Raw genomic sequence first — 25,938 nt, forward strand, 5'->3', positions numbered from 1 at the left:
GATCTATACAGTATCTGTTGGATCCAGGGAGTCATGATTTGAGGGGCTGTACTGGTGTTTTCAGCTCAGTGTGCTTACAACTCGGGCAACAAGTAATTATGGGATATGGATGTTGTCAAAACACTTTATTAATTTAACAGTTGTATTAAATGGTCTGCAAAAATGAGTAATTTCGGAGTGGAAGACAGGGTTACCCACATGGCACATAAACGCTCCATTCTTTTATATCAAACTCAGATGGACGATAAGAGCTGGAAGACCCTCATCTTAGTGAGTAAAGAAGTAGTAGTAAGAAAATAATGACACTTTCACTTGTCGGACATAGAATCTTCCCCTGTAACAAGGAGACCTCTCCTGCTAATCCTAAAGAGGACCTTTCCCCTTTATCCACCTCTAGTTGTTCAGAAACCTGTTTTGGTCGTTTATAAACTGGAACCCCTGTAATAAAGGCCGTTCAGCCACACAGTCAAGGTACTACATAAATGCAATGCAAGAAATGTGAAAGTAAACAATGTTGATTTCTTCTCCTCTGCCACTCAGAAGTGTGTTTTAGTGGGACACAGCCAGCTCACGGAGGCCGACTCATTTGTCAAGACCAGATTTAGAGACGAAGACCATTTATAGTATCAGCTGTCTGCAGGAAAACCAAAACGTTAAATTACAGGCCGGCTTGTGATGGTTGGCAAAATGAAGATGTTGGATGAAATAGGAGGAGGGAGGATAGTTGGGAAGAATGATAAAGGAGGTATTGCCAAATGTGAAAGGACTCATTCAAGGATATTGAAAACAGATCCTGTGGGTGATTTAATAACACAATTTGGCCAAGTTTATAAAAAGGACATTAAAGTCCACCAACAAAGTTTATTTATCCTAACATCTAGGTTCATTTGTTTTCCAGCTCACCAGTAAACCCATGACACCAGAATACATGTTAACAATTAATGATTTGTTGTAGGAGTCACAGACAACAATGTGATTCATATCAGAGTAGTTAGTGTGTTGTCTTAATACACTGCCCGGCCAAAAAAAAGGTCACACACTCTAATATTCGTTGGACCTCCTTTATCTTTGAGTACGGCACACATTCGCTGTGGCATCGTTTCCACAAGCTTCTGCAATGTCACAACATTTATTTCTGTCTTGCATTCATTTTTCACCAAGATCTTGTATTGATGACGGGAGATTCGGACCACTGCACAAAGTCTTCTCCAGCACATCCCAAAGATTCTCACTCGGGTTCAGGTCTGGACTCTGTGGGGGCCAGTCCATGTGTGAAATGATGTCTCATGCTCCCTGAACCACTGTTTCACAATTTGAGCCCGATGGATCCTGGCATTGTCATCTTGGAACATGCCCGTGCCATCAGGGAAGAACAAATCCATTGATGGAATAACCTGGTCCTTCAGTATATTCAGGTAGTCAGCTGACCTCACTCTTTGGGCACGTTGCTGAACCTAGACCAGACCAACTGCAGCAACCCCAGATCATAGCTCTGCCCCCACAGGCTTGTGACCTTTTTTTTCAGCCATTTTACTCACGAGCACAGACTCATCTTTGTACCAGAACAACCCTAACCCTAATTTTATTGGGAAGCCATACCTTTTTCACTATTTGGACCACATTGTTGTGGGGCCCTGACAACATAGAAGCAGGGAAAGCTCTAAAAATGCTCTTAAAAATGTCTCCACCAACAATAAAGATGTCCGTGTAACCTTGGCAATAAAAACAACTTATGCTGTAAAAAAGTTTCCTTAAACATATTGGATCGTTTAAGTTTCCAGCGCTTTGAATGGATTTGTCCAAAACCCACTTCACTATGAGTCATAATAAAGCATCCCAGAGATTTATTTCACACTTGGTTCAACACACATAAAATGAAACACAACTTAGCTTTCACACAAGATATCAGAACAATGGTATGTCTATAATAACATCAACTGAGTCGTTAGCGGAATTTTAACATATGCCGCGTTACAAAAACTCCACAACCTAATCTTTTCCCCTCTCTGCTTTTAGTTCCTACTTCTTTCCATTATTGGTATATCTGCTCTTGGAAATTTCAAAGTGGAATAATTGGTACCTTTAGCAGTTATTAGATTATCTTTAGTGCTGTATCAGCTGTTTTTGAAGCTGATCTCACTTGAAAGCAAGGCAAGAGCAACTGGCAGCCAATGAGAAAGCCTGTTATCATGGTCTCATAGACCAGCACTCATTCATTTCCCTGGCATGTTACATTTATAGCCGATGTAACCTCACATAATGCATGATGTTTGAACCTACCACAGAACGACTCAGCACTACCATGTCTGCTTTCCCCACGCTGAGGTTATTGAGGTTATTGTCAATGTTTGAAACTGTCTTTTAAGACCCAAAGGAATAATGTGGTCTCTAATTAAAGGACATTGGCTCATAGAAACAGAGAAGCTCTTAACTGGTAGGGAGACAACAGAAATAGAGTTTTTAAGACAGGTCCATCTTAACTTTCTGCCACAAGCTAAGCACGGTAGCCCCAAAAAGTCCCTCTTTCAAGCCAAATCCTCAAGCCTTTTCTGGGGTATCCTAAGCTGATCCTGGGCCAGATGGGGAAATGTATCTACTACTTACTCCTAGTTGCTCCTTGTTGAATATTCCCTGGATACTTCCCAAGGAAGGCTTGGATGGTTGATCAAAAGCCAGAATTACATTGGACCTCCCCTTCACAACCTCCTCCAGCTTTTTCTGAGAGCTCCAAAGACGTCCCCTGGTCATATGGAAGTTAGAGGTCAGGAATATCTCTATGGGAAGTGTCTAGGAAGTACCCTGATCAGAAGCCTACTGAACTGGTTTCTGATCAGATAATTGGAGGTGTTTTAATGCTCTGAGCTCCTTCCGGATGTCTCTGCACCCTCCTGTCTCTAAAGGGTAAGCTAGAAACAATATAAACTAATTCTATTGAAGAATTGAGTCAGACTCAATTCTTCCACCGACACAAATGTCTGGTATAATGCTGCATTCCATTTCCATTGTAAGTCAGAGGTCGGAACTGGGAGTGACGTAACATCCGAGTTGACTGGGTTCCAGAAAAGCACAAGTAGGAAAAAGACTTGTTTACAGCTTTAGCAGTCACCCCGGGTTAGCCATTGTTAGCAATACGGGTTGATGACTAAACTTTAGTTTGTATTTTGTGATGAATGCAAACATGGTAGCAACATATAGTTACAGTTGATGTGACACAAACAATACAGAAAAGCTAAAAAAGTGTTAAGTCTTAATGTTCGTATGGCGAGGTATCTCCGAGATTCCAAGTAGGAAGTCTGACTTCAGGGTGCATTCCAGCTGAAATGTCTAACTGGGAACTTGGATACTCCCACTTCCCAATACAACTAGAACGCACCATAAGAACTGCCACACTGCAGTTTGACCTGGATCAGTATTTCGCTCCTAACCCTTGACCTCCACCTTCCACAGGCATAGTTCCATGGCTTCAGACTTTAAGGGGCTAACCCTTACCCCAACCAAGCATTTGGGCATTCTGTCCATGAAATGCACACAGAATTAGTGACAGGAAACCACCGTGGGCACCTCAAACACCCAGAATGCTTTTTGAGCTTGTTAACAAACAACTGGACGACCCTTATTCGTGCAAATCTGCATTGAACTGAATGGTGAAAATCCCAGAACTAGAGATCCCTTTTATAAAACCACAGTGAACTTTGCCATAGTTCAGATCAGTGTGACTCTGGAAAAGCCTTTCTCTTTGCTTTGGCTTAATTTAAAAGTGTCTTAACTCTTGCAAGTGGTTTTCAAATATCCTAAGGTCTTGCCTGCCAACGGACACAAACACACAACTGTCTTGTTCAGCAAAACTCAGTATGAGGGTTCTTGGCTAACAGCCTCAAGTTTGGCTCACACGCAATACTTAATATAAACATCTCATGGGAGGAAGTTGGTAGAAGCAGTGAGATTTATCTTAACACACTGTGAAAAGCCAGTGTTGGTAATATCCATAGGTCTGCCTTCACTCCCTCAACATACTGCTGCTCTTGTATTGTGGCTTTGTGCCAGTGTTCTACAACATATGTCTGTCTAGGATATATATCAGTGTTGCTCAGCTATAATAAATCACAATGTGAATTTCTCCCAGCTTAAAGGCATTCTGCAGAACTCACTAAAGGAAAGGAAAAAAGAGTTCTCAAGACATGCAGTTGGTTATTTGGAATGGTCTTCCTTTGTCTACTTGCACTGTTTTGTATTTTTTGCTTTGCGTTTTCTTTGGGAATGTATTAAATGGATCATTTTTTTATTTTACTTTAGAATTTCTTTTCTATAATATAGTGCAGTTGAGAAGTTGGGAGAGGGGAACACACGCAGCAAAGGGACAGATTCGAACCTGGGTCCACCGTATGGGGATCCAACCCCAGTATAAGCCCACCAGCTCTACCCACTGAGCTATACGACCAATCCAACTTTTATTACTTGACACTTTTGATTATTTTTGCTGGTATCATAAAAGCAAAGGGGTTTGAACCCGGCCTATATAAAGCAGTATTTCCCACCAACAGGGCTGCAGACCATTACCAGGCCACGTTTAAGAAAAAAGTGATAAAAAAACATTGTTCTGTATTTTCCTTATCATTAGCCCAACAACGGTACACAGATTTGCAGTATATTTGATAGTCAAATCGTGTAAGGACACGCCCGAGGGCTGCTTAAAGTTCTTTCTGGGTTACTTCACTTTTTATGAGTAACCACAATATTGACCATGACCCTGAGGGAGACTTCCCACTGTGTTAAAAATAAACTCTTGACCTGTGGAGAGCTGGGGAGGAAAGAGTGATTATGTCTGAGAACAACAAACATCTGTCTGCTGTGACTTTATCGCTGAACCATAAAAACAGTTTCCAACAGTTTTTCCTCTTCCTTTAAGTATTGGAGACTTTTCCACTCGGGAATGTTTAAGACTTGCCATGAGGACAGCTTTGTTTAGTTTTTTGCAGACTGGTGGTTTGTAAGAGTGTGCTGAATAAATGCTTCCCGCAAAAATGTCCCCTGATTCATTGCCTGTGACCTAGAAATGGAGGTGGGGAAATGTTGACAGCATAATGAAGACTTTGAATTTCCACACCATTAGCAAATCACAGACATAATAAAACAAAGATTGTGTGCAAACTTTATTTGGTGGAAAAAGCTGCTTCCAAAGGCTGTTTCAGAGGATTGCTTTGTTGGCAACTTACATGTAAACATTTGTTTTTTGTCGATAGGATAAAAGCACAAACAGTTAGGAACCAGAGCAGAAGCAGTAGTGAGGCCATGGTAAAAAAAAATAGGCTCACCTTTTGTGCTCTTCATTCCATCATAGTACATCATGTAAATGTAATAAACACACGTGGTTCACATTTGTTTATGGTAGGACAACGTACAGCAATAAAGAAATATACCAACCATAAACTAATATAACATGACGACGCTAAACATCTCAAAACATACACTGGAAGCTCATTATGATGCTTAAAAATACAATTATACAATGGTAATTTGGCAAATGCCCACATGATAAAAGCATTACGTTTACGATTGGCCAATTAGACGTTCAGTCTTTGAATTTTGACCCCGTTGTGTTTATTCTAGAGGCTCTACAGGCTTTTAAAAGGCTGTCAGAAGTTTTGGAAAAAGCTGACTGACCTATATTCATTATTGTTAATAGAACCATTTTCATGCCGAAAGTTGTAAGCTTCAAATTCAGGTTTTACAGACTCAAATCGTTAGGTAATATCCTTCAGCAACACTCCAGAATGTGTCCATACGTCACGCAACTAACACACAGTACAAGTCATAAAAACTATTAACATAACACTCATTAGTTTAGGTCAGGAACGACTGACCATCATATTTGCTGTGGACCACACTGGCTTATGTTGTCAGGCCTAATCCTTATTTTATGAAAAACGTTGCACAGTGTAGTCCACTGTACAAGACACAAACAGTATGTTGACAATTTGGTTTGCTTTTAAGAATATGATCTAATAGAACGCTAAAACTATAAGGGATAAAAGTGCTGGCAACACCAGGACATAAGGGTCAAGTGCAGGCTGAACCTTTGTTGGATTTGATCTGAGCTTTGTGACACTTGGATAATGCTTATGGTGAGAAAATGCTATCATCATCATTGCGAGCAATTCCATCATCATCATAATCTAATGAAACGTATCAATTCAACAGTACATTCATCAACTTTGCTTTTTTGTGATGTGCACCATACGTCGAGGCCTCGTAACAACATACTTTGAGGTACTTGTAAAGCAAAGGTGTTTACTGGAGATCAAAGTGAAACAAAACATACATTACATGGGATCGGTATATGTGCACCTGTTGCACTGTTGACCTGGTTTAAACATGTGGAAGGCACAGTTGTATATCCTTGATACCAAAACAGCATTGCACCATATCGTCCATGGGATCCTTTTATTTGGTACAGCCCACAGCTAGTATTCAAAGATGTATTTGCTTGACAGAAGTCCAGCTGCAGTGTTGCAGAGCTTCCACTATCCAATGTGTCATTCGCAAAAATAGGGCTTTACATGTCGTTCCAGCTCTGCATGAGAGCAGTGCTTCCGTTGTCTACTGCATGATTACATCAGGCTCGATGTTAAAGAGCAGGTCATCATTGTCCCTCCTGACCTCCAGCAGCAGCGCCGTCTCTTCCTGTAGTGCCCCCTGCAGGTCAGCCGTGGCCATCAGAGGCTTGCCATTCAGCTTCACAATGATGTCACCATCTTTGATACCACCTCTGGAGACAAGGACAATGATAAAGAAAGTCTTGTAAAAAGGTAAAGCATTCGTTTAACTTGAGAAATGAGTGACACTGTATACTGCTTCTGTTTGAGGAACAAATACACAATGTAGACCTACTTCTCTGCAGGTGAGTGAGGAACCACCTCATGGACATAAATCCCACTGGTGACATTAGGGAAGTCTGGGTTCTGCAGTTTCAGCTCTTCGATTAACCTGGGAAAAGCAAACATAAAGTGTCGTACAGAAAGTCCATTTAGGTTAATATTTGTGTCCCAAATAGGGATACAACCCTGTATTAGGCTAAGATGAAAGATACAAAAACTATTTCCTCTTCAGATTTCTCACAAGCCAATAAATATCTTGCTTATCTGAAAGAGTTCTTGAGAACAAATCCTGAACATATGTTAGCAGAAACATACGTAATAGTTTGGCTTGTTAGATATATAGGTCCAATAGAAGCTTTTCATTTGAATGTGTAAATATCCTAACTTTAGTTTTACCAGCGAGAACGTTTTAAAGATGCCATAGAATGCATCTATCTGGTTTTACAGACCCATTTATAACCCTATGATTTGGTCCGAGACTGAAACAAGCTGAATTGTATTATTTGGGGCTCATTTAAATAATTATGACGAGCTCTGCTCTGATTGGCTGGTTTACAAGGAGCAATCAATCCATGGCTGCCTCAGAGCCCACAAAAGTAAGTGAAGTTCACAAAACTGTGAGAGATGAACCATGGAGGCTATTGGCATCCAACCTTACATGTTTGAGCCTTTATCTGAGGAGGACACCGATGGATTTGAAGAACTCTCCTTATTCAACTATGCCACTGTAAATACAGTTTTCCATTCTATGGCACCTTTAAGTGTGTACACTGTAAAAAGTTCAAGCTGACAAGGGGCCAATTCAGTAACTGTTTAATTAGAATATAAAGAACATTCCTAGCAGATGAATAAAGTTGGGAGGGGATACAATTTAGGGTGTTTTCTAATCAGTAAATGTGAATAAAAGGGGACCCAAAATAGATGCCTGTGGGACACCTTCGCTCATTTTAAGATGATTGGATTTGATTGTTGCTGGCTTCAACCTACACTGAGCTGCATGTTTGTTGTAAAATGCTTTCCTCCATCCTTCTTTATTTGCCATTTTTGCCAACTACGCAATAATATGAATCAGTTCAGACTTACGCTTGTGTGATGGTCAGCATCCTGATCCCAATGAACCGCTTCTTTACTGACCTCACATCTGTAAGAGACTCCAGTTAGTTCTACATATTCAGCAGGAAGCTCACAGGTGTTTAATCCTAGCATGGTGACATCGCTGTCAGGCTCACCTTTGCTGTGCTTATCTAAAGAATCATTGAGGAAGCGAGTGATCCTGTCAGAGGGAATGGCAAAGGAGATTCCTGCTGCAACCTTCAAGGTGTTGATGCCGATCACCTCCCCATCCTCGAAAATAAAAAAAGACAAAGCAATAAAACGTCACTGTTGTACTTGTTGAATTCTGTTAGGATGCTTTTCTTCTTCAAGGCATGTTACAGGTATTACAACTGTAGAAAAAGTGACTTAGTTTGCTTTTTCCGAGGATTAAGAGTTCATGTTCGGGGCAGTGCAAAGCTAGCACTCGGACTCAGTAGTTTTGTAAGTTAAACAGTTAAGCTTTGAGGTAACAAACCACAATCTTACCAAATTGACAAGGGGTCCTCCTGAATTCCCGTACTATAATGAAAAACACAAATTGCAGTATACATTATGATATGACTTTTTTTACAACCTTTTGCATTGCTTAATCATTTTTGACACAAAGCACATTTTCCGGCCGTGCTACAGTATATTCTCACATTGATAATAGCGTCCGTCTGGATGTAGTCCATGTCGGAGTCCCTGAGGCCCAGTTCTTTGCCGTCTCTCTGGGCGGTGCTGACGATGCCGGTGGTGACGGTGTTCTGGAGGGCAAAGGGGCTGCCGATTGCAACGACAAACTCCCCGGGCCTCAGGTCTGCACTGTGGCCCAGTAACAATACAGGCAGTTTGGTCTGGGAACAGGCAAGGAACAGATAGGTTACGATAGCACTGTAATATCAAACACGTTTCCAATTCACCGTATTTGCTTTGGACTCTGGAATGAAACTGGAGCACATGGAGGAAGCCCACTCTGACTCTGAGAACTCAACCAAAAAAAAAACTCAGGATTTTCTTTTTGCATCTCGCCAGTACTTTTGTCAAAGATAAATAAGAAAGAAGGGACCAAGGAATGACAAGAGTGAAAGTCAGGGGAAAATCACTATCAGCCATTCCCTTTTCCCTTGCCAAAACTAGGAAGGTACATTCTGCTGTGCATTTAAAACACAGGGATGTGCAACAGTGAACATAACCAAAGGTTGCACTGCAATGTCAAACACATAACAGCGTTATGGAGGCACTAACTGTTAATGTTCAGCTCCACATGTTTTGATCGTTGTGCTTTTGTTGGACTGTTTCCAAAAGAGCACTTCTCTAAGACTGGTGCATAATAAAAAGTGTTGGTTTTTGTAATGGGTAAGTTACAGACATGAGAGCAAAGGTAAAGCAGTATGATCCTTGTCTCATGTTACATTTTCAGTTTTTCTGCTGCTCCCTTGCTCATGAATCTTCCATCCACCCCATTTTAACCGTGTGCCAAAAGTGTATTCATACATTTTGCGCACTAAGGCCCAATGTGTGTTAAAAATATAACTGCCATGACTTCAGCCTTTGCCACGCGAGTGCTTTAACTGCTGTTTTAACAGCTCCAAGAACATAGTGTGCAAGTACAGCAAACGGAGGGTATCAAAACCTCACACGACCAAAATTCAGCACTTTCAACCTGCCTGGAACACGATGAAGACAAATTATATAAAGTGCGGAAAACTATAAATCACAGCCCTATGGTGATGATGATGATAACAGCTGGGGTAAATATACAATGTAAAGTCAATGAAAGGACATTTATGAATGCTAAATGGCCTTAAATATCACTATATATACACACAAGAAAGTAAAAAGGAAGGGGATATGATGGAAAAATGGGTGGAGGTCAATGAGAAAGGGAGTAAAAGAATGGAGCTGAGTAGAAACACATGCTCAGCAGACAGATGGTGTGACTGAGTAAGAGAAGGAATGAGCAGAAAGGATTTCTTTAAGGCGGAGTGCTTGGGATTGTGTTTCTCTTTCACTCACTCCTCCCTGTCTTGGTCCTGATCCAGCTCTCTCAGTTCGAAGAAAAGATGTCAACTGAGGTTCACTTGTTTTTTGAAATCAAATATTCGCCCATGAATGACCCGCCTATTGATTCTTTCATCTCAACAAACACATCTTGTGTGGCAAAATATTTCTCCAACCCACAGCAGTTTGTTTAATTTCGAGTGAAAACCCCTAAGTTTCCACACATGCTAAATCTTGAAACCCATTCCCTCTCTCAGCTCTTCATAATCAGGGCTTGATAAGGACCCACGGTGTTGAGTTACAAAAAGTAATAGCCTTCAGGATGAAGGACTTCCCAAACATATTTTTAGTTGCAAATAGACTCTCCGTAACCTCAATATCCCCAACTCTGCTATGAGAGGATAACGATGGTTACGTATTGTAACCCTAGTTCTATAAGACTCCTTGGGTAATACTCTGCACCAATAAAACACAAGCACTGAATTTACATTTCATAAAGCCTACCCGAATGCGAAAAGGATGAGTCAGCGGTGTAGCTGCCTTACATACTGTCAGGCCAATGCATGCATTAGGGTAGGCTCGTCTTGATTCGCCTGCTGCGTATTTAAAATGTTTATTCAGTATGAGAATGCTTGCTTGTTATTGGTGAAAAGTGTAACCCCAAAAGTCCCAGTAGAGGGCAGAGCCTGTGCGAGATAGAACTGTCTGTCAAGATATGATTTCCTCGTCTTATCTGTAAAGACTCTAGGTCTTTTGGATGGACTTCCACATGAAGGAAACAACATGTTTAAATGTACAATCCTGGTAACTTATGTTGCTTACATAAGTTGAGTAAGTTTGTAACAAAAGTTCCAACAAGTCAATATTTACTTCTTTGTTTCACATGAGACACAAACTGCCGTCCTGATAGACCTGTGTCCCAACCTTTTCCCTACAGCAACTCTGCCACAATTTTTATATAACATCACCTGATTTCCTCCTTTACTCCAATCAAAATTACCACAACAACTAGAGGTAGCCTTGTCAGTATAAAACGGATGCTAAAGAGAACGGAGAATGGAGCGTCATCATTTCCCTCGTAGTGCCGTATTTGACGAGTTGATTGCGATGAGAGGCATTCCATTTCTCGCAGAACTGTGAATGATAGTGGGAGAAGGACGAGGAGCAACACTCAATCTAACATTTCTCAGATTGTGATTGAAAATCTGGTTTACTGGAAGGGGGATTTAGTACTTCCATTCCAACCAAAGCCTTGATCTAATAGTGTTATAGCCTAATACTAACCATTTGCATAAGTATGGTGCAGCCTTTGATCTCTGGTGTGAAGAAGCTAGATTTTATATTCAAAAACATTATTGAAATTTGGCTAAATAGATAACATATGCACAGATGCCAGGTTTATCAACTGTGGTTAAGATCTGCCCGGTAAAGCTACAAACTAATAAAACCTCAGGTGGGAATTGACGTAAGACTGCCAAATTCCCCTATAATCCCTTTTCTGGTCAGAACTGTGGATGTCTCAAGCTGGAAGTATTTGGGGTCACCCCAGGGGAGGTTGGAGTTCTGGCTGTGACCCCACCCTACGGTGTTAACACCACTGTGACCCAGGACATATGACACACACTGGAAATACACACGTGTAGTCTGCTGAACCTTGATGATACGCCTTGATGAATTACTCTAATGGAGATTTAATGCAGGGAGTGCTAATGGAGGCCATGGGGCGGGTGGACTTACGCTACTCTGGTGAGTCATCATTGCAAACAGACACTGTGTTGTTTACATCTAAAGTGTATCCTAAGGCTTTACAGACATGTTGGAAGCATTTTCTAACTCAACTAAACGTTTACCTTCTGTTTTAATTGGTTTTCGAACTTGCTTTGTAGCATCTTTGTTCTCTTTTATTGGTGCTTCAAGCCTCTACCCTATGCTTTTGGTGTGCATAAAGGGCCTTGGAGCCACATTTGAAGAAGGTCAAGAATGTTTGATGACCAGCTCATAAAAACCACTAGCAGCACCACTAGTGGTCAACATATTAAGGCTTCGACAGGCTTTTCTGGTCCATTCAGGCCATTCGATTATGGTGACAAACATTAGGTAGCAATATTGTAACTGATAATGCAGCCTTAAACCAACAATATAAAATAGATTAATCTCATTACACCTCTTCCAAGGAAATATTGGTTAGTATTTTCACAAAACATTGTTGTGTGACCAGGCCTTCTTCTTTAAACAATAGGATTTTACGAAATTCTAGTAGCGATCTGACAGGCACTAAATAATGGCTGGATTTTGTAGAAATCGTGTACAGACATCCAGAAAATGTCCATAAAGTATTAAAGCAAAACACCATCCAAGAATGTGTCACGTGTTTTACAGATGTGGGTGTTCGCTGGGAGTAGACAAATTACTGTTCCCAGCTCTTTCCTTAATTCTTAACAAATATTTATTGAATTCAACATCAGATCCTTTCTGTGTGGAGTCTGCACCGGTTTCCTCCAGCAGTCCAACAATGTGACACAAACACAAATGTGCAGCTCCAAAGAATGGGCTGTAGGTGTGAATGTGAGCTGGGGCTAATGGATGAATGGACTTTTCAACACAGTTCGATGTGAAATGCAGTTTGCCACTTCCTCTAATAGACATAATATTGGCAACTCAAGGGCCAACATAGGATTTAGGAAGTAGTTTTGCACATGAGAAATGTTTCTTTATATTTTAGTTTCCCCATGTTCACTTCATTTGTGAACTCAATGTTGACCTAATACACATCTGGTTTGGAGCTTTAAGCTGCATGCTAGTAGAACATATCAAATATTTGGGTTTCCAGTAGTGTTTGTTAACTTTCTGTTGCTAATTTCACATTTTCTTTGGATGGAGAAATGGATATTGCACCCATCTCTGGAATATTTGATCCAATGGTGCCACTGGGACAACTTAGTATGGATAAACCCACCAACTGGCCGCAGTTCCTATGTATTGATTGGTAAGAAAATCCCATAAAGCTATACACTCACCTGTGTATTGATTTTGATTGTAGCGATGTCTGACTTTTTGTCAATGTCCTTGATGTTGGCTTCATATACATCCCCATTTTGCATCTGGACCTTCAGAAAGAATGGAAGAATTAACCATATTTAATAAAAAAGCATATGACACGATTTCAAGTTTCATCCGTTTTTATTAAGTTAGCTTGGTTTTGGGTACAATATATACAGCTTGGGTCAGTGCATTATGTATTATAGTATTTCAAAGGAAGTACAACAGCATTTCAGTACCTTGAGGTGCTGTTGACCGGACACTGGTGTAGTGCTGGAGACTACATGTGCATTGGTTACAATCAGTCCATTTTCTGCCATCAAAAACCCAGATCCACTCGACAGAGGGATGTTCCGACCAAAGAGAGGATGCCTGGGGTATGAAAACAAAAAGTTAGCTTAACTAGCTTAAAATAATGTATTGCTTAAATATTGGTAATCCCATTACCTCACTCTGGACATTATTTAAAGTGTTTTCAATATGTGGAGTACCCCAATAGAAATAGGATATATTACTATACCATATGAAACCCCTTTGCTAATCATAAAACTCTGGATTCTAAGAGCTGACCTTTTGCATTTATCATCACACACATGCACACACAGTCAGTACCTGAGGAACATTTCGATGTGGACCACAGCAGGAGCGATTTTCTCCACCACGTCGGCTATGAAGTTGAACTTGTAACGAGGACTGGAAACATGTGGAGGACCTATACTGGTCAGAAGAATTATGTATTTTAATAACCAGTCAATATCCATATGTTAAAATGGTTAGGATTAAAACAAAGGTCAACCTGGGTATCATCTGCATACTGTATAATTTGGGGAAATATGGGCAGGCCAGTGATGTGACTTTATAATATAAACAGAAAACAATATAGGACCTATGATGGATCCCTGGGGCACTCCAAAACAATACTGGGTAAACTCGCCGTACTAAATAACCTGTGGAAAGCAGAATCACTGACATCACTTTTTATGAACAGCTTTTTAAAAGTGAGCACGTTGGGATCAATGTTAATAAGCACCGTTTTATTGTGTATTGTAATTTACCCATTATGATATACACTGGACTACGTGTGCATTTTTTTGGCCTCCATACCTAACAGTCTGTGTTGGTGGCTCATGAATCCTTTTTCTCTGAGCTTTCTGATTTCATTCCTGAATATGCTCTCAAACGGTCCTCTCTGCCCTAACATTAACAAACCCACTTGATAGCACAAACCTGGCAGCACTGATGGAAAACCAAATGTTATTTGCCAGGAGCATGGCATAACCTCCTTAACTGCTCTACCATCAATAATGACTTGCATATCATCTCTTTAGCTGCTGAGCCAAGTCTGCCTTTGAGGAAGCTGTGGTTTGTGATTTTAGCTTGAAAAGAGATTCTCAAATGAAAGGTAGAATCCTTGGTAATATTTTTCACCAAATCCTAACTATGATGACCCTAAAAACCCTCAACTCTGTCACCCTAAATAATTTGAGACTTGCCGCTCATTCATACATTTTTAAGTTAACCACGCCCTTTGGAATGTAGTGCTCCAGTGACCTTTAAACCCAGACAGAAAAAAAAGGTTTGTTATCAAAGGGAAATGTAGAGTCTGCCACAACTGTAGACTGCAGGGACTTCCTGTTTCCTCAGTTCATATCTCCCATCGGGATGTGTGTGTGTGTGTGTGTGTGTGTGTGTGTGTGTGTGTGTGTGTGTGTGTGTGTGTGTGTGTGTGTGTTTCAGATTATTGTCCTATGGGGGGATTTCGGTGATGATTGTAGCAGTCAGTTGAGAAATGTGGTTCACTCATCAGCGCTGACCAATCTGTCTGCCTGTCCAACACAACTTATCCCATCAGCCTCCGCTCAGACTGGCATGCTTTTATGGGCTGTTGTTAAAAGGATGGTTCCGAATGGTTTTTGAGCCTTGACCATTATTTTAGCATCAGCAACAGACAAATCTTTCCTCAAAAGTATGTTAAACTGATGGGATGTGTTCATGTAAATGACTGGGCACATGCATTCTCCCCCACCGAAAGAGCCCTTTCTAATTGGAACTCCCCGATGACCTTTCGTCAAGCCATGGCAGAATTGGGAAATAATGATATCATTTGTTTTGTTTAGAGCCAAAAACTAATTTTTGCCTGACAATTTGCAGGATCAAATCTGCTGATGATCATCCATTTTCCATTGAAGTATTTCTGATCAACTATAATTCAATGTAACAAAACGTAGATACTGAACAATTTGAGTTTATTCTTTTACTTGCATACGCTTCAGTTTGTTGAAGCTTAAAAGGGTAACAGAACTCTTTGTGGATTTTCCCGGTGATCAAAAATATACTGAACCTAATGGCTGGAAGAGCTGAGGCTAAAAGTGATGGTCTACCTTTGTTTGGAACATCGTGGTGATGCGTTTGGCTGTATTCCCTGCAAGCCGTGGTCATGCTCTACTTTTACCAGTTTAGCACATGGAAAGTTCAGATTGGAGAAATGAGGAGAATTCAGGACATGCGAAGAGACTAAAACAGCATGAATGGAGGTATGTGTAATTAGAAAACGGCCATTAACTTTTCTTCCCGTTTGGTTTTTAATGGAGACAGTAGTCTAGTAAATTGGTGGGAACTGCAGGCAGGAGCGTCTTACTCAGTGTGACAGAGGAAATGAAAAAACATGTACAAAAGTGTTGACAGGAGAAGGACTATAAAACAGCAGATGTTGGCATTGTTCCACAAGATACTGGCCAAGTGTGTGCTTGTATGTGTGTGCGTTTGCCATCATGATCACTCTTTATTATGTCCGCCAAGAAAGATCTGTTGTTGGCCCCCTTCGTCTGTCAGGATCATGGAAAACTGCAGGCCCGATTTTTTTGAAACTTTGTGTTATGGTGAAAAATTGGCTTGGGAAGAACCCATTTCATTTTGGAGTGGATCCAAATCACAGGCAGATGAACAAATAATGGTTCACTTTTGATAATATTGTACGATTCTTTGCTGTTTTCATGTGTGTCAGACTAATGAAACAATCCAAGATTTTCCAACTAGGAAGATTCACATAAACAATAGGATAAGACCTAAAAAGCAGACATAAGATTCTTGTTTATAGTCTCTGAGATAAGATAACGGACGTCTTTGTAGTGTTGACTTTGTTTCCACATTAAGAGTTAAGCTTGTGAACACACTGAAAAAGGAATAATGACTTCCCAACTCGGGATGAAATTGGTACCATTCCAGGTGCATTGGAATGCACCGTTGGCCTTAGTGGAGGTCCCCTCTCTGAGTGCTAGAGGACAGTTTATTTACACTTTACTGTAGCTGAGCATTCACTTGGCACAGACAGTCATTTCAGTGCTCAGATGGCTCCTTCACATGACTGAAAAGCTATGGAGCACAAAGGAAATGGAACAATATCTGATGCTGACTTTGAAGCATTGGTTCAAAGAACCAACAAAAACGTTATTTTGAGCTGCATCTTTCACAGACTTCTTCCTGAATTACATCAAACACAGTGTGGGTTCTGCTGGTTGACGTGTCTTGAAGATCTCACAGCTCAGAAATAAGCTACTTGTAAGTACATTTTGTGCAGGACTTTTAGTAGGCAAGGTGAAGTAAAAGTAAAAATGGTGGTGGTTAGTGGTAGCTCGCCAACTTTTCCTGATTAGCACTAATCACAAAGTACATATGGCACTATAGGATTTTCAGTTTTGGGAAACACACATTTTGACTGGATGAAGGCATTTGAAAAACCTATTTTTGGACTGTTAAAATCAGTGGGACATTCACCGAGAGCCTTGAACATCTATGCAAAACTTGAGCCAATCTATGGTTCTATACATGGAGCTTTCACAACCTAAATTCAAACTCTGACCTTTTGTTGGAGCTATAAAAGTCGGGGGGGGGCTAGATTCAGTAGACTGCTCAGTCTGCTGTGAAACATGCAGCTTACAGAGGAAATCCCCGCTGTAACCACACATCTGCTGAGATATAATCTCCTCACATCCTTTCATGAAGCAGCTCCACTCTGACACAAACACTGTTTACACAGCAAGGCCTGCGCATGAACTCTGGGTTTTGGTGGAGGAATTATCTAGGCCAGTCTGCAGGGAAGAATAACAACTTTTTACAGTAGGTGTGGTTAATTCTCACTGTCTGCTCGGCTCCAAATGACTGGTCCTGGTGTGCTTTAACAGGCTTTAAAAGCTGCACCTGCCCCTTAACCAGTGTTTATTGCTGCTGTGACCCATTACTTGGTGACCATTAATCCGGTTCTTATTAATGTGGAGGAGCTGAGAGTATCCACAGGGCAACTTCATATTGTGGGAAACAACTTTCTACTGAAGCAACCATACGGGTAGACGTAGTCACCCACTGTTTTGCAGGCTACATTTTTTTTGCTGTAGCCAAACCTCACTTTCCTGGTGTTTGGCAGTCACCATTTTCTTTTGCTTTTGGAACGAGAAGTGACACAATAGGCTGGAGCTTCAATTGAATGTTTTAGAGTACTTTTTTAGTTGAAAAAAGTGTCAATTAACTGTATTGAATAAGGATGATTTAAATGGGCAATTAAGAACAAACTCATTCAGAAAATATTTCCTGAAATAATTAAAGGAAAAACATTTTTTCATAGACTTCTATACAATCCGACCCCTTTTTGCAACCAGTGGAGTTGCCCCCTGTGGGCTATTTGAGATAATGCAAGTTTAAGGCACTTCTGAATTGTTCCGACCTGCATGTTTCCGCTTGATAGTAACACCACATATAAACATGTGTTTGTTTACGGATACTCAACAGAAAACGTTCCATAAGGATCTATAAACATGTCTATACGGAGCCATTACATTTCTTTTTAGAAACGGGTCAGTGCTCTCTGGTGGGACTGGGTTTTCCCCATCTGTATTCAACCAGTTCAAACTGACCTTTTGCCAAGCCATGCCAGCACTGGGTAACAATTTTGCCTGACAATTTGCGCTTTCAAATTTGCTGATGATTATCTGCAAAATATTGCAGATGTATTTGTTTCTGATGAACTATAATTCAATGTAAGAAAACGTATAAACATCAGATACCTGAACAATAAGTGAAAAACATTTTAAAACCCAAGAAAGGGTTCTTTACATAATCAGTGATTCAGTTTTTTTACCAAATGAGTCGCAATGCATGAATCGTACCTGTGCTGCTCTCACACGGTCCCTTCTGGATCTGTGTGATGCCCGGCAGTCCCTGCTGAAGAGCCTTCCTGCTGGTGGCCTTCAGCTGGCACACGTTACGGTACGTCTTCCCGTCGCTGCCACACACTTCGTTTCTGAACTTGCACCGACAGAAGCCCTTGGAGAGCCGCTTGCCCGACGGCTGTTTGCACTCCAGACCTTCCCCGCAGGGCAGGTCTTCCTTGCGGCCGCACGGTTCCAGCTCTGCCTGTGCGCACACCAGGCAGCAGTTGCATCGGTCGGGCACGTAACCGCTGGGGCAGCTGGGGCTCGGACAGGTACTCACATCGCAGCGCGTGGGACACTTTGCTTTTGGCTCTGCGCTGGCACGCTCCTTAAGGTACAGGAGCACAGCGGTGTACAGCAGGATTTGCATTTTTGACGGAGAATATAGTTTGGATAAACGAAAAAGACCTTTACGCAGAGATCATACTCCCCAGTTTAGCACAACGCATCACTTTCTGGAGACTTTGCAGATGGAAATACCCAAGCATAAAGGGCAGAAAGACAAATGGCTCCTCTATAATGCAAAATGCATCAGAATAAAACGATCCTGATGATGTTAAATTGGATGCTGCAGCTTGCTTATATCTTGGAGCTGCGCGTAAAAGTGCGTCCGGGGGAGAAGATATCCGGTGAAGTGTGACTTGGACTTTTCTTCCTTTTCCTTTGCACAGGCAAAGAGCACATCCACTCTTGTCTGCAGAGTGAGCGCATCTAGCAGTGAAGCCGGCGGAGAGAGGGAGGGGGTGTGGGGGGAAGCCTCACTCCTGGAGGCGGGGCCACGGAGCTCATGCAGATGTTGGCATCAGTGTTACCGTGAATGACCTCAGAATCACACATCAAAGTCACATACTCCTTTTTTTTTCTGGCAGGTCTTGTGTCATTGAGTGGTTGTTACCATGGCAATACCCAAAGTTTTATAAATACTGGGGTCATGTGCAACATTTCCACATTGTACAAGATTTACAACAATTACAAATAAAAAATACAAATAAAATGATTTATTAAAACAAATATATACATATTCACAGTAGATAAGACATATTTTCAAAGGAGTATCTAAGAATACACACTATAAAATATAATATCCTGCAGGAACAGGGGCAGGGTTGTAGGACGTGTCCCACATTTAGAAGAGAATACAACTTTCTGACTTGCCGAGACCAGAAAATTGTCTTATGTCTCACATCCTGAATTTATCTTAATTTGTGCCAACAGAAACTGACATCAAACATTTTACATCGCTTCAAATCACCTCACTAAAACATTAACCACAGCGGACTGCTGACTAACAGCAAACCTGCTCTGCACCTGCCTGAGAGGAAATATCAGGTCTGCAGTCAGTGTACCTAATCCAGTTACAGAAACAAAATACCTACTTTAGTAACAATAGATTATTGTAAAACCCTCTATTGCAACGTGTACGTGTTTAAGTATTGTATAGTACAAATACTCAAGAGATGCCCCTGTGAATGATGTTTCCTTATTGAGTATATTTCATTATATTTCTTATACTGATGCATGAATATTTAATATTCATTTTTTGTTTTACTGTTGTAGGAGGATGGGGTGACGCTAACACTTTAGCCCCCTGGCGTGCCTCCCTATAACCGTGCCAGCCTTTAGCATTGCATCTTGACACAGAAGGGTTAATGTCGTAATACATGAGTCTGTGTTTGTGACATGCCGTGGTTAGGTTTAGGCAAACGGTTTATGGTATTCAACACAACTAATCAGGTCCATCCCCCTGTTAATATTACCAACTGAGTTTAGCAAAATAACTGCTTGGTTAGTCTAAGTTAAATACATCATTGTTAGGATAAAGCAAGCTCCGGATGTTACGTGGTTTTGTCATAGCTTCACATGACATAACCGCTACAGTCAACTCTGGTTTTGGTTTCCCACTGAACACAGATAAGTCATGTTTCTAAAACCACTACTCTCACTTTCAACCCATGAGGAAATCCACACTCTTAATGGATGTAATGATGACGCAGATAGATTACCGTAAGAGTGATTTCAAAGCTTAGTGTGTTGTAAACAGATGCTAAACAGCGCCTTATGCAAGTCGCTGACAACACTGCTCAAGCATTTTGGTATGAAAACTGTTACATCACACTCTTAGGTAGCTTAAGGGGCTAAAAAGAACTCAATTACTGAGCCAGATCCAACAGAGAAGATGCTGTACCTGTAAAACAATCACATAGGGGATTATTTACATGAAGACATACTGTAGAAACAACACAACATAAAATGGAAGGCTGAGAGGCAGCGAAAGCAGCATCCAGAGGCCTCTCACTTCTTCTGGAACAGGAGCTTTTAGCCACTTCCTTTTCCCGACCAGGTGAGCCTGGTTGAGTAATGCAGCACACCTACAGTAGACAGGGGTAATATGGACAAATAGCGCAGGAGACCCACCCGTAACACCCTCCCCCTTAAAAACAATGAATACATAGTTTGTCTCATCATCATCGTCTTTGAGTGATAAAAGCATTCAAAGTTTTGTGGGGTACCAATAAACCCCTCCCCCAGAGTTCATTATTATCAGCATCATCCAGCACTATAATCAATTATTCAGCGTCACCTTTTCGATTGTTCTGTTTTTACATTTTCTAGTTAATTCTCAAAGATTATATTGTTTTCCTAGTAAAGAAAACAAGTTATACTTCTTATATTTATTTACAGATGTTGTGATTGTACAAAACGTAGGCCATACTGTACAGTAGCAGTAAAAAAAAATGGTAATGCTAATAATGCTATTTGGATTTTGATGTTCTGTTTGGCTGTGGAGTAAAGTAACTAAGTACATTTACTCAGGTACTGTACTTAAGTACAATTTTGAAGGACTTGCACTTTACTTGAATATTTCATCTTTTTGCTACTTTGTACTTCTACTCCACTACATGTATTTAATCCCTTTAGTTACTTTACAGATCTGGATTAATGATGGTAAATATAATCAGCCCTTAAATCAGACTGTAGTTCACCTGGAGTAAATCCAGCAGCTACCCTGCAGTATACAAAGCCATTCAAACTAGCTGCACCTTTACCAGCTCTGAGAACACTTTAATGATCAATAATTATAAAACATATCAGAGATATTATTCTGAAATGGACCAATCAAACAATGACTACTTTCACTGTCACTACTTTAAGTACATTTAGATGAGAGTACTTTCTACTTTCACTGGAGGAACATTTTGAATGCAGGACTTTTACTGTGACAGAGTATTCCTACACTCTGGTACTTCTACTTTTACTCAAGTACAAGATCTGAGTACTTCTACTTTTACTCAAGTACAAGATCTGAGTACTTCTCCCACTTCTGCTGTTTGCCAATATTCTATACAATCTTCAATTAGAGCAACGGTCGTCCATGTAAATAATGCTAGTAAGGGAACAGAACATGTGGCTGTGCAGTCCTGAGGTCTCAGTGGTGTGTTCAGGCTCCATGTGCCTACTGACTTCTTTTTGTCTTTCTTTCCAAAACATGAAGTCATTCATTCTTTTGTGCGGAATGGGAATATGAGGACATGCTTTCATTATGGTCCCCTTGTAAGGGCAATTTAAGATGACCAGACCATGCAGACACACACAAAAACACAGTGTGTTAAGTCCCTCACTCCTCTGTGAATACAAACGACTTTTTTAATGCATTTAAATATTGTTTGTTGGTGGTGCAGCTTTTCATACCACTGCCTACGCATATTAAATAAACACTGAAAGATTGGTGAGATTTACTCTGGATACAATCCAATTTGTATTTTCCTACCTTCAGCATGGGGAGGAAAACCTAAAGCAGCTGTTGTTGCTAATAAAGAAAAATCCTCAAGATTCCAACTTTATTACTTTGTTTTCCCAACAGAGAATCATGCCCATAATGCCCATAATGATTTATCCTCTCAAAAAACGAATTAAGAGACCACTCAATTAAAAAAAAAAATCTTTATCTCTACATGTCTGGCAGCCATTCCAGTGTCTGTTGAATTCCAACACAGAGAAAAATGGTCAGTAGTTTAGAGAATACAATAAAAAAGGAAACAAATCATTTAACTCAAAGACAAACAGTACCTATAAATAATGTTTTTTCCGGGGCTGTATATTTCTTACAATTTTAAACTGTTATCCAAGAAAACAGGCTTTTGAGTCGAATGATGCCATGAGGGGGTATCAGATTTCTGTCACCTCATCTCTAATGAGTTTCCCGCTCCAAGATGTGTTTTCTCAGTCACCTGTGTTCCAGCCCCTCAGTCATTCTCCCCGTGTCCCCAGATAGATGAAGCTAGTGTTATCATAACCGCATGGAGCAATGGACAAAACTACAAAAACAAGACTCAGCTCGTAAAAAGTGGAATTTCCCTCGGTCCAAAATGACCTCATTAAGTAACAATGTTTTTCTCTCAGTGTCTTCTCACGTGGATAGGACACACACACTACAGATGTGAGGCTGTTTTTAATTCCTTTCCTTGCCTCTGCTGATGGTCACAGAGGGGAGGATGGCTGTGCTCACGTTTACGGATCGACAGAGTTTGTTTGGACAGACGAGAAAGTGAGAGACGTGATTCTCACCCAGCCGTGGGTGTGTTTTGGAATAGTCTGTCGCTTGAGGAAACACAGGGCTCCTTGTTCACTTTCTGAGGGGATGCAGAGAGCTCTTGGTAGTATTTATTTGACTATTTGAAACATTATTGCTAATGTTTTAAGCACTTCTCAAATCTGAAGGCCTAAACCCAAACTACTTTTGTGCTTTTGTTATTGTGCTATAATTAAAGCCACGACACACAGGTATGCAGTAGGATGGATCCTTACTATGGGGCCATCCACTGATCAGAATAGGAATTACAGTGTAGCAGACAGAAATGCTTCCCTAACATCATTCAGTGACAGTTTATTACCATTGGACTAAAAAATAACAATGTGAAATATTTCTCTGACCACATTAAGAAGTTGATATTGGTTCAAAGTTGCCACATTTTTACAGTATGCTTCTTCTTCCTGCAGTTTATTGATACACTCAACATAGGGAAGACCAAAATGCAGGGCACAGACTTCTGACTGTGATGAAAATGGATGTTTTGTGTTAAAGCAGCATAGAATAAAGATGGGATTCCATAGGGAGCTGGTACTGGCAAAATGGCAGGCAGGCAGAAAGGAAGGGCGGGATTCTAAAAGACTGGTAAGCAGGTAAGCAGTGAACCAGTATGAAACACAATATACAGTTACTTGAATGCACAATTCAATTGGATAAAAGAAAACATTACCACTGTAGCTGAGACCACGGTCAAACCAGGAAGGAGTGAAGAGCTGGGGTTCACATTCTCAGTGCTGATGATGGGATGTGTCAAGTGTCAAGCCATTGCTACACTCGAACAAGATCTCTGTCAAACTGAAATAATGGTTGTAGTACTTGTCCCTCTAAATGTGTATCCTACTGTCCAGTGTAGGCACTAGTGTGTTTCTGTGTGTTGGATAGAGATTCATGATTTAGTACTTTATTGTCAAAGTCATATTTTTGAAAGGTATACAAAACATGAATTCAAAGATGTGTCAATCTGATTAGCAGCAATCAGGAGGCAGGAGGGGGAACACAAGCTTTGAGTGTATCCAAAAACCAATTCATGATATGTAAAATTAACAATGATAAATATCCCAATAAAAACACAATTCCATTAAAGGCATTTCTTTGCAGTTTTAAAGTAAAATATGTAGGAGGCATCAACACTTTTAAAGTTGAAAGTAGTGAGAAATAAAATAGTATCAGCATTTTGAGGTCCTGTTACTTCAAACTACCACAAGAGTTTCCAGGGAATAATTATGCATTTTGACATTTGATTAAATGAAATTACCGTAAAGAGGTAGTTTAGCATTTTGCAGTCATTGGCACCGACTGTTAGGATTAATTGGGAAATATAACAACAAACTAAACGAAGCTCAGCTCAAGTTCTATCAGGAAGACTGTGTCGTACTCTCACTCTCTCACCCTTTTATTCAATAAACATGGGCGTATCGCTCCCTCAGCTAAACCAATCAGACTCGCCTCATCTCCCACAAGCCAATCACCTCGCAAACTTTAAATCTGCTCTCCTCTCCCCATCAGCTGTCATTTCAGGCGAATCGACGCAGCCCTCCTCCACCCCATTCACCTCCAGTTCATCACATCCAAGGACCAGGTCAAGCCCAGAAGGACTCCTCATCAATCTGAATCTTCAGTATTCCTTCCAGCTCCTCACCACCACCTTTCCTAGTCTCCTCCCACCTAAATCCATCACATCCTGATGAGGTGTAATCGCCAAAGATCGTATACCTGGCCTCTTGTACACATGACAATAAATATGTTTATCGTACCAAACAACTCGAAGTGATTGAAATGAAAGTCATACTGAGCAAAACACTATACAAGCTTCATAATAGTCTGTTGTAATCTTAGCTAGTAGTAAAAGTATTCTCTTAGTCGTCCTTTAGCCTATACTTAGCTTAATTGTGTGAACATTTGAATTGAATTACTTTGAAAACTTAATAACGTACTGATTTTCAGGTCAGTTCCCATGTGTCTTTACACTGTTAGCTGATTAATGGATGTTTTTTGGTATTGGACGTCTGGGATAATGATAGGTAACTGATTTATGTTTCATATCTCAGATTTACAACTCCAAAAGGAGAATGATTTTGACTCAGATTTGCAGCTTTCACACAGTCTAGTGTCATTCAAGATCTCCCACAGAGGTGACTTAGGTCAGGTCAGTCCGAGCAGATGTGTTTCCATTTTTGCCGCTGGGTTTCTTTTGGAAGCACAGTCTGCTGAGAAAGTGACCTAACACTGTCTCATGGCCAAACACAGATTACCAGAGCACTCCTTGACTTATAAAGAGGCGTTATTCAACATATTCAGCAGTTCAGCAGTCAGATTCTTCCAAACTAATAGAGTGTGGAGTGCAGTGTGGGTCATTAAGGAACGGTCTGTCGGCTGTATTAGTGTAACATAATGCTTTAATGATATTTCCGTCCTCTTTCAAGAGACTAGACCCACATCTGCTCCTACGCTCATTTAAAATCTTGTCTCCAACCCAGAGCCGAAACCTGTTTGTTCAGATGGTCCGTGGTAGATGCTGAGACAGGAACAGACAACCATAGACAGCAGGTGTCACACTCCAGACAGCACTTATGACAGGATTTCTGGCAGTGTAGTTGCTTTTACACTCTTATTCCATCACTGGAGTTCGTAATAACGAGACCTTGTGATGACATAGACTGTCAGCTTCGAGTTAAAAAACACTCATAAAATACGTAAAACATAAATAAATTGAAGGGCATACAGAGCGTAGTAGACCTCTCTGTCATGGCTGTTTCCATAAAGGGAAATAATGTCTGTATTTACCCCCCAATGCAGCTCAAAATGTTAAGATTCAAATGGAGTACAGTCGTTTGAGCTTTGAGTGTTAGGGGTTTCCTAACCCTAAATTACATATGGGATGCAGAAAATCACATTTCCAGTGAGCTTTTCCAGTTGGTCCTTCTTTCATACACTGTCTTTATTGATCTTAACATTTAAATAGGGACAACCCTAGCCCTAATCCTATCAGAAATGTTAAAGTCTTTGATCAAATAGATTGGAAATTTGGACATTTAGAACACTGCAATAATTTATTCTCTTCTGGAAATATTTCCATTGATCGAGTCAAGTTACATAGTGCATTTCTAGAAGCATTTGTATTGGTCAATGGTTGTCATCTCAGGTATTTCAGGCA

The 25,938-nt window shown here is 40.6% G+C and overlaps 1 protein-coding gene across 1 annotated transcript; it reads right to left on the reverse strand.

Moving 5' to 3' along the window:
* Positions 1–5,137: 5,137 nt before the first annotated feature.
* htra3b (HtrA serine peptidase 3b) lies at positions 5,138–18,892 on the reverse strand. The gene is made up of 10 exons (XM_063900971.1): positions 18,152–18,892; positions 13,605–13,704; positions 13,232–13,364; positions 12,971–13,060; positions 8,612–8,806; positions 8,457–8,489; positions 8,105–8,219; positions 7,959–8,016; positions 6,889–6,984; positions 5,138–6,766 (listed from the first exon to the last, which is right to left on the reverse strand). The coding sequence occupies exons 1-10, from the start codon at positions 18,564–18,566 to the stop codon at positions 6,598–6,600; spliced, it is 1,404 nt and encodes a 467-aa protein (XP_063757041.1). The 5' UTR covers positions 18,567–18,892; the 3' UTR covers positions 5,138–6,597.
* Between the last annotated feature and the right edge of the window lie 7,046 nt (positions 18,893–25,938).

This window comes from Eleginops maclovinus, chromosome 14, assembly GCF_036324505.1.
Source record: "Eleginops maclovinus isolate JMC-PN-2008 ecotype Puerto Natales chromosome 14, JC_Emac_rtc_rv5, whole genome shotgun sequence".
Lineage (NCBI taxonomy): Eukaryota > Metazoa > Chordata > Actinopteri > Perciformes > Eleginopidae > Eleginops > Eleginops maclovinus.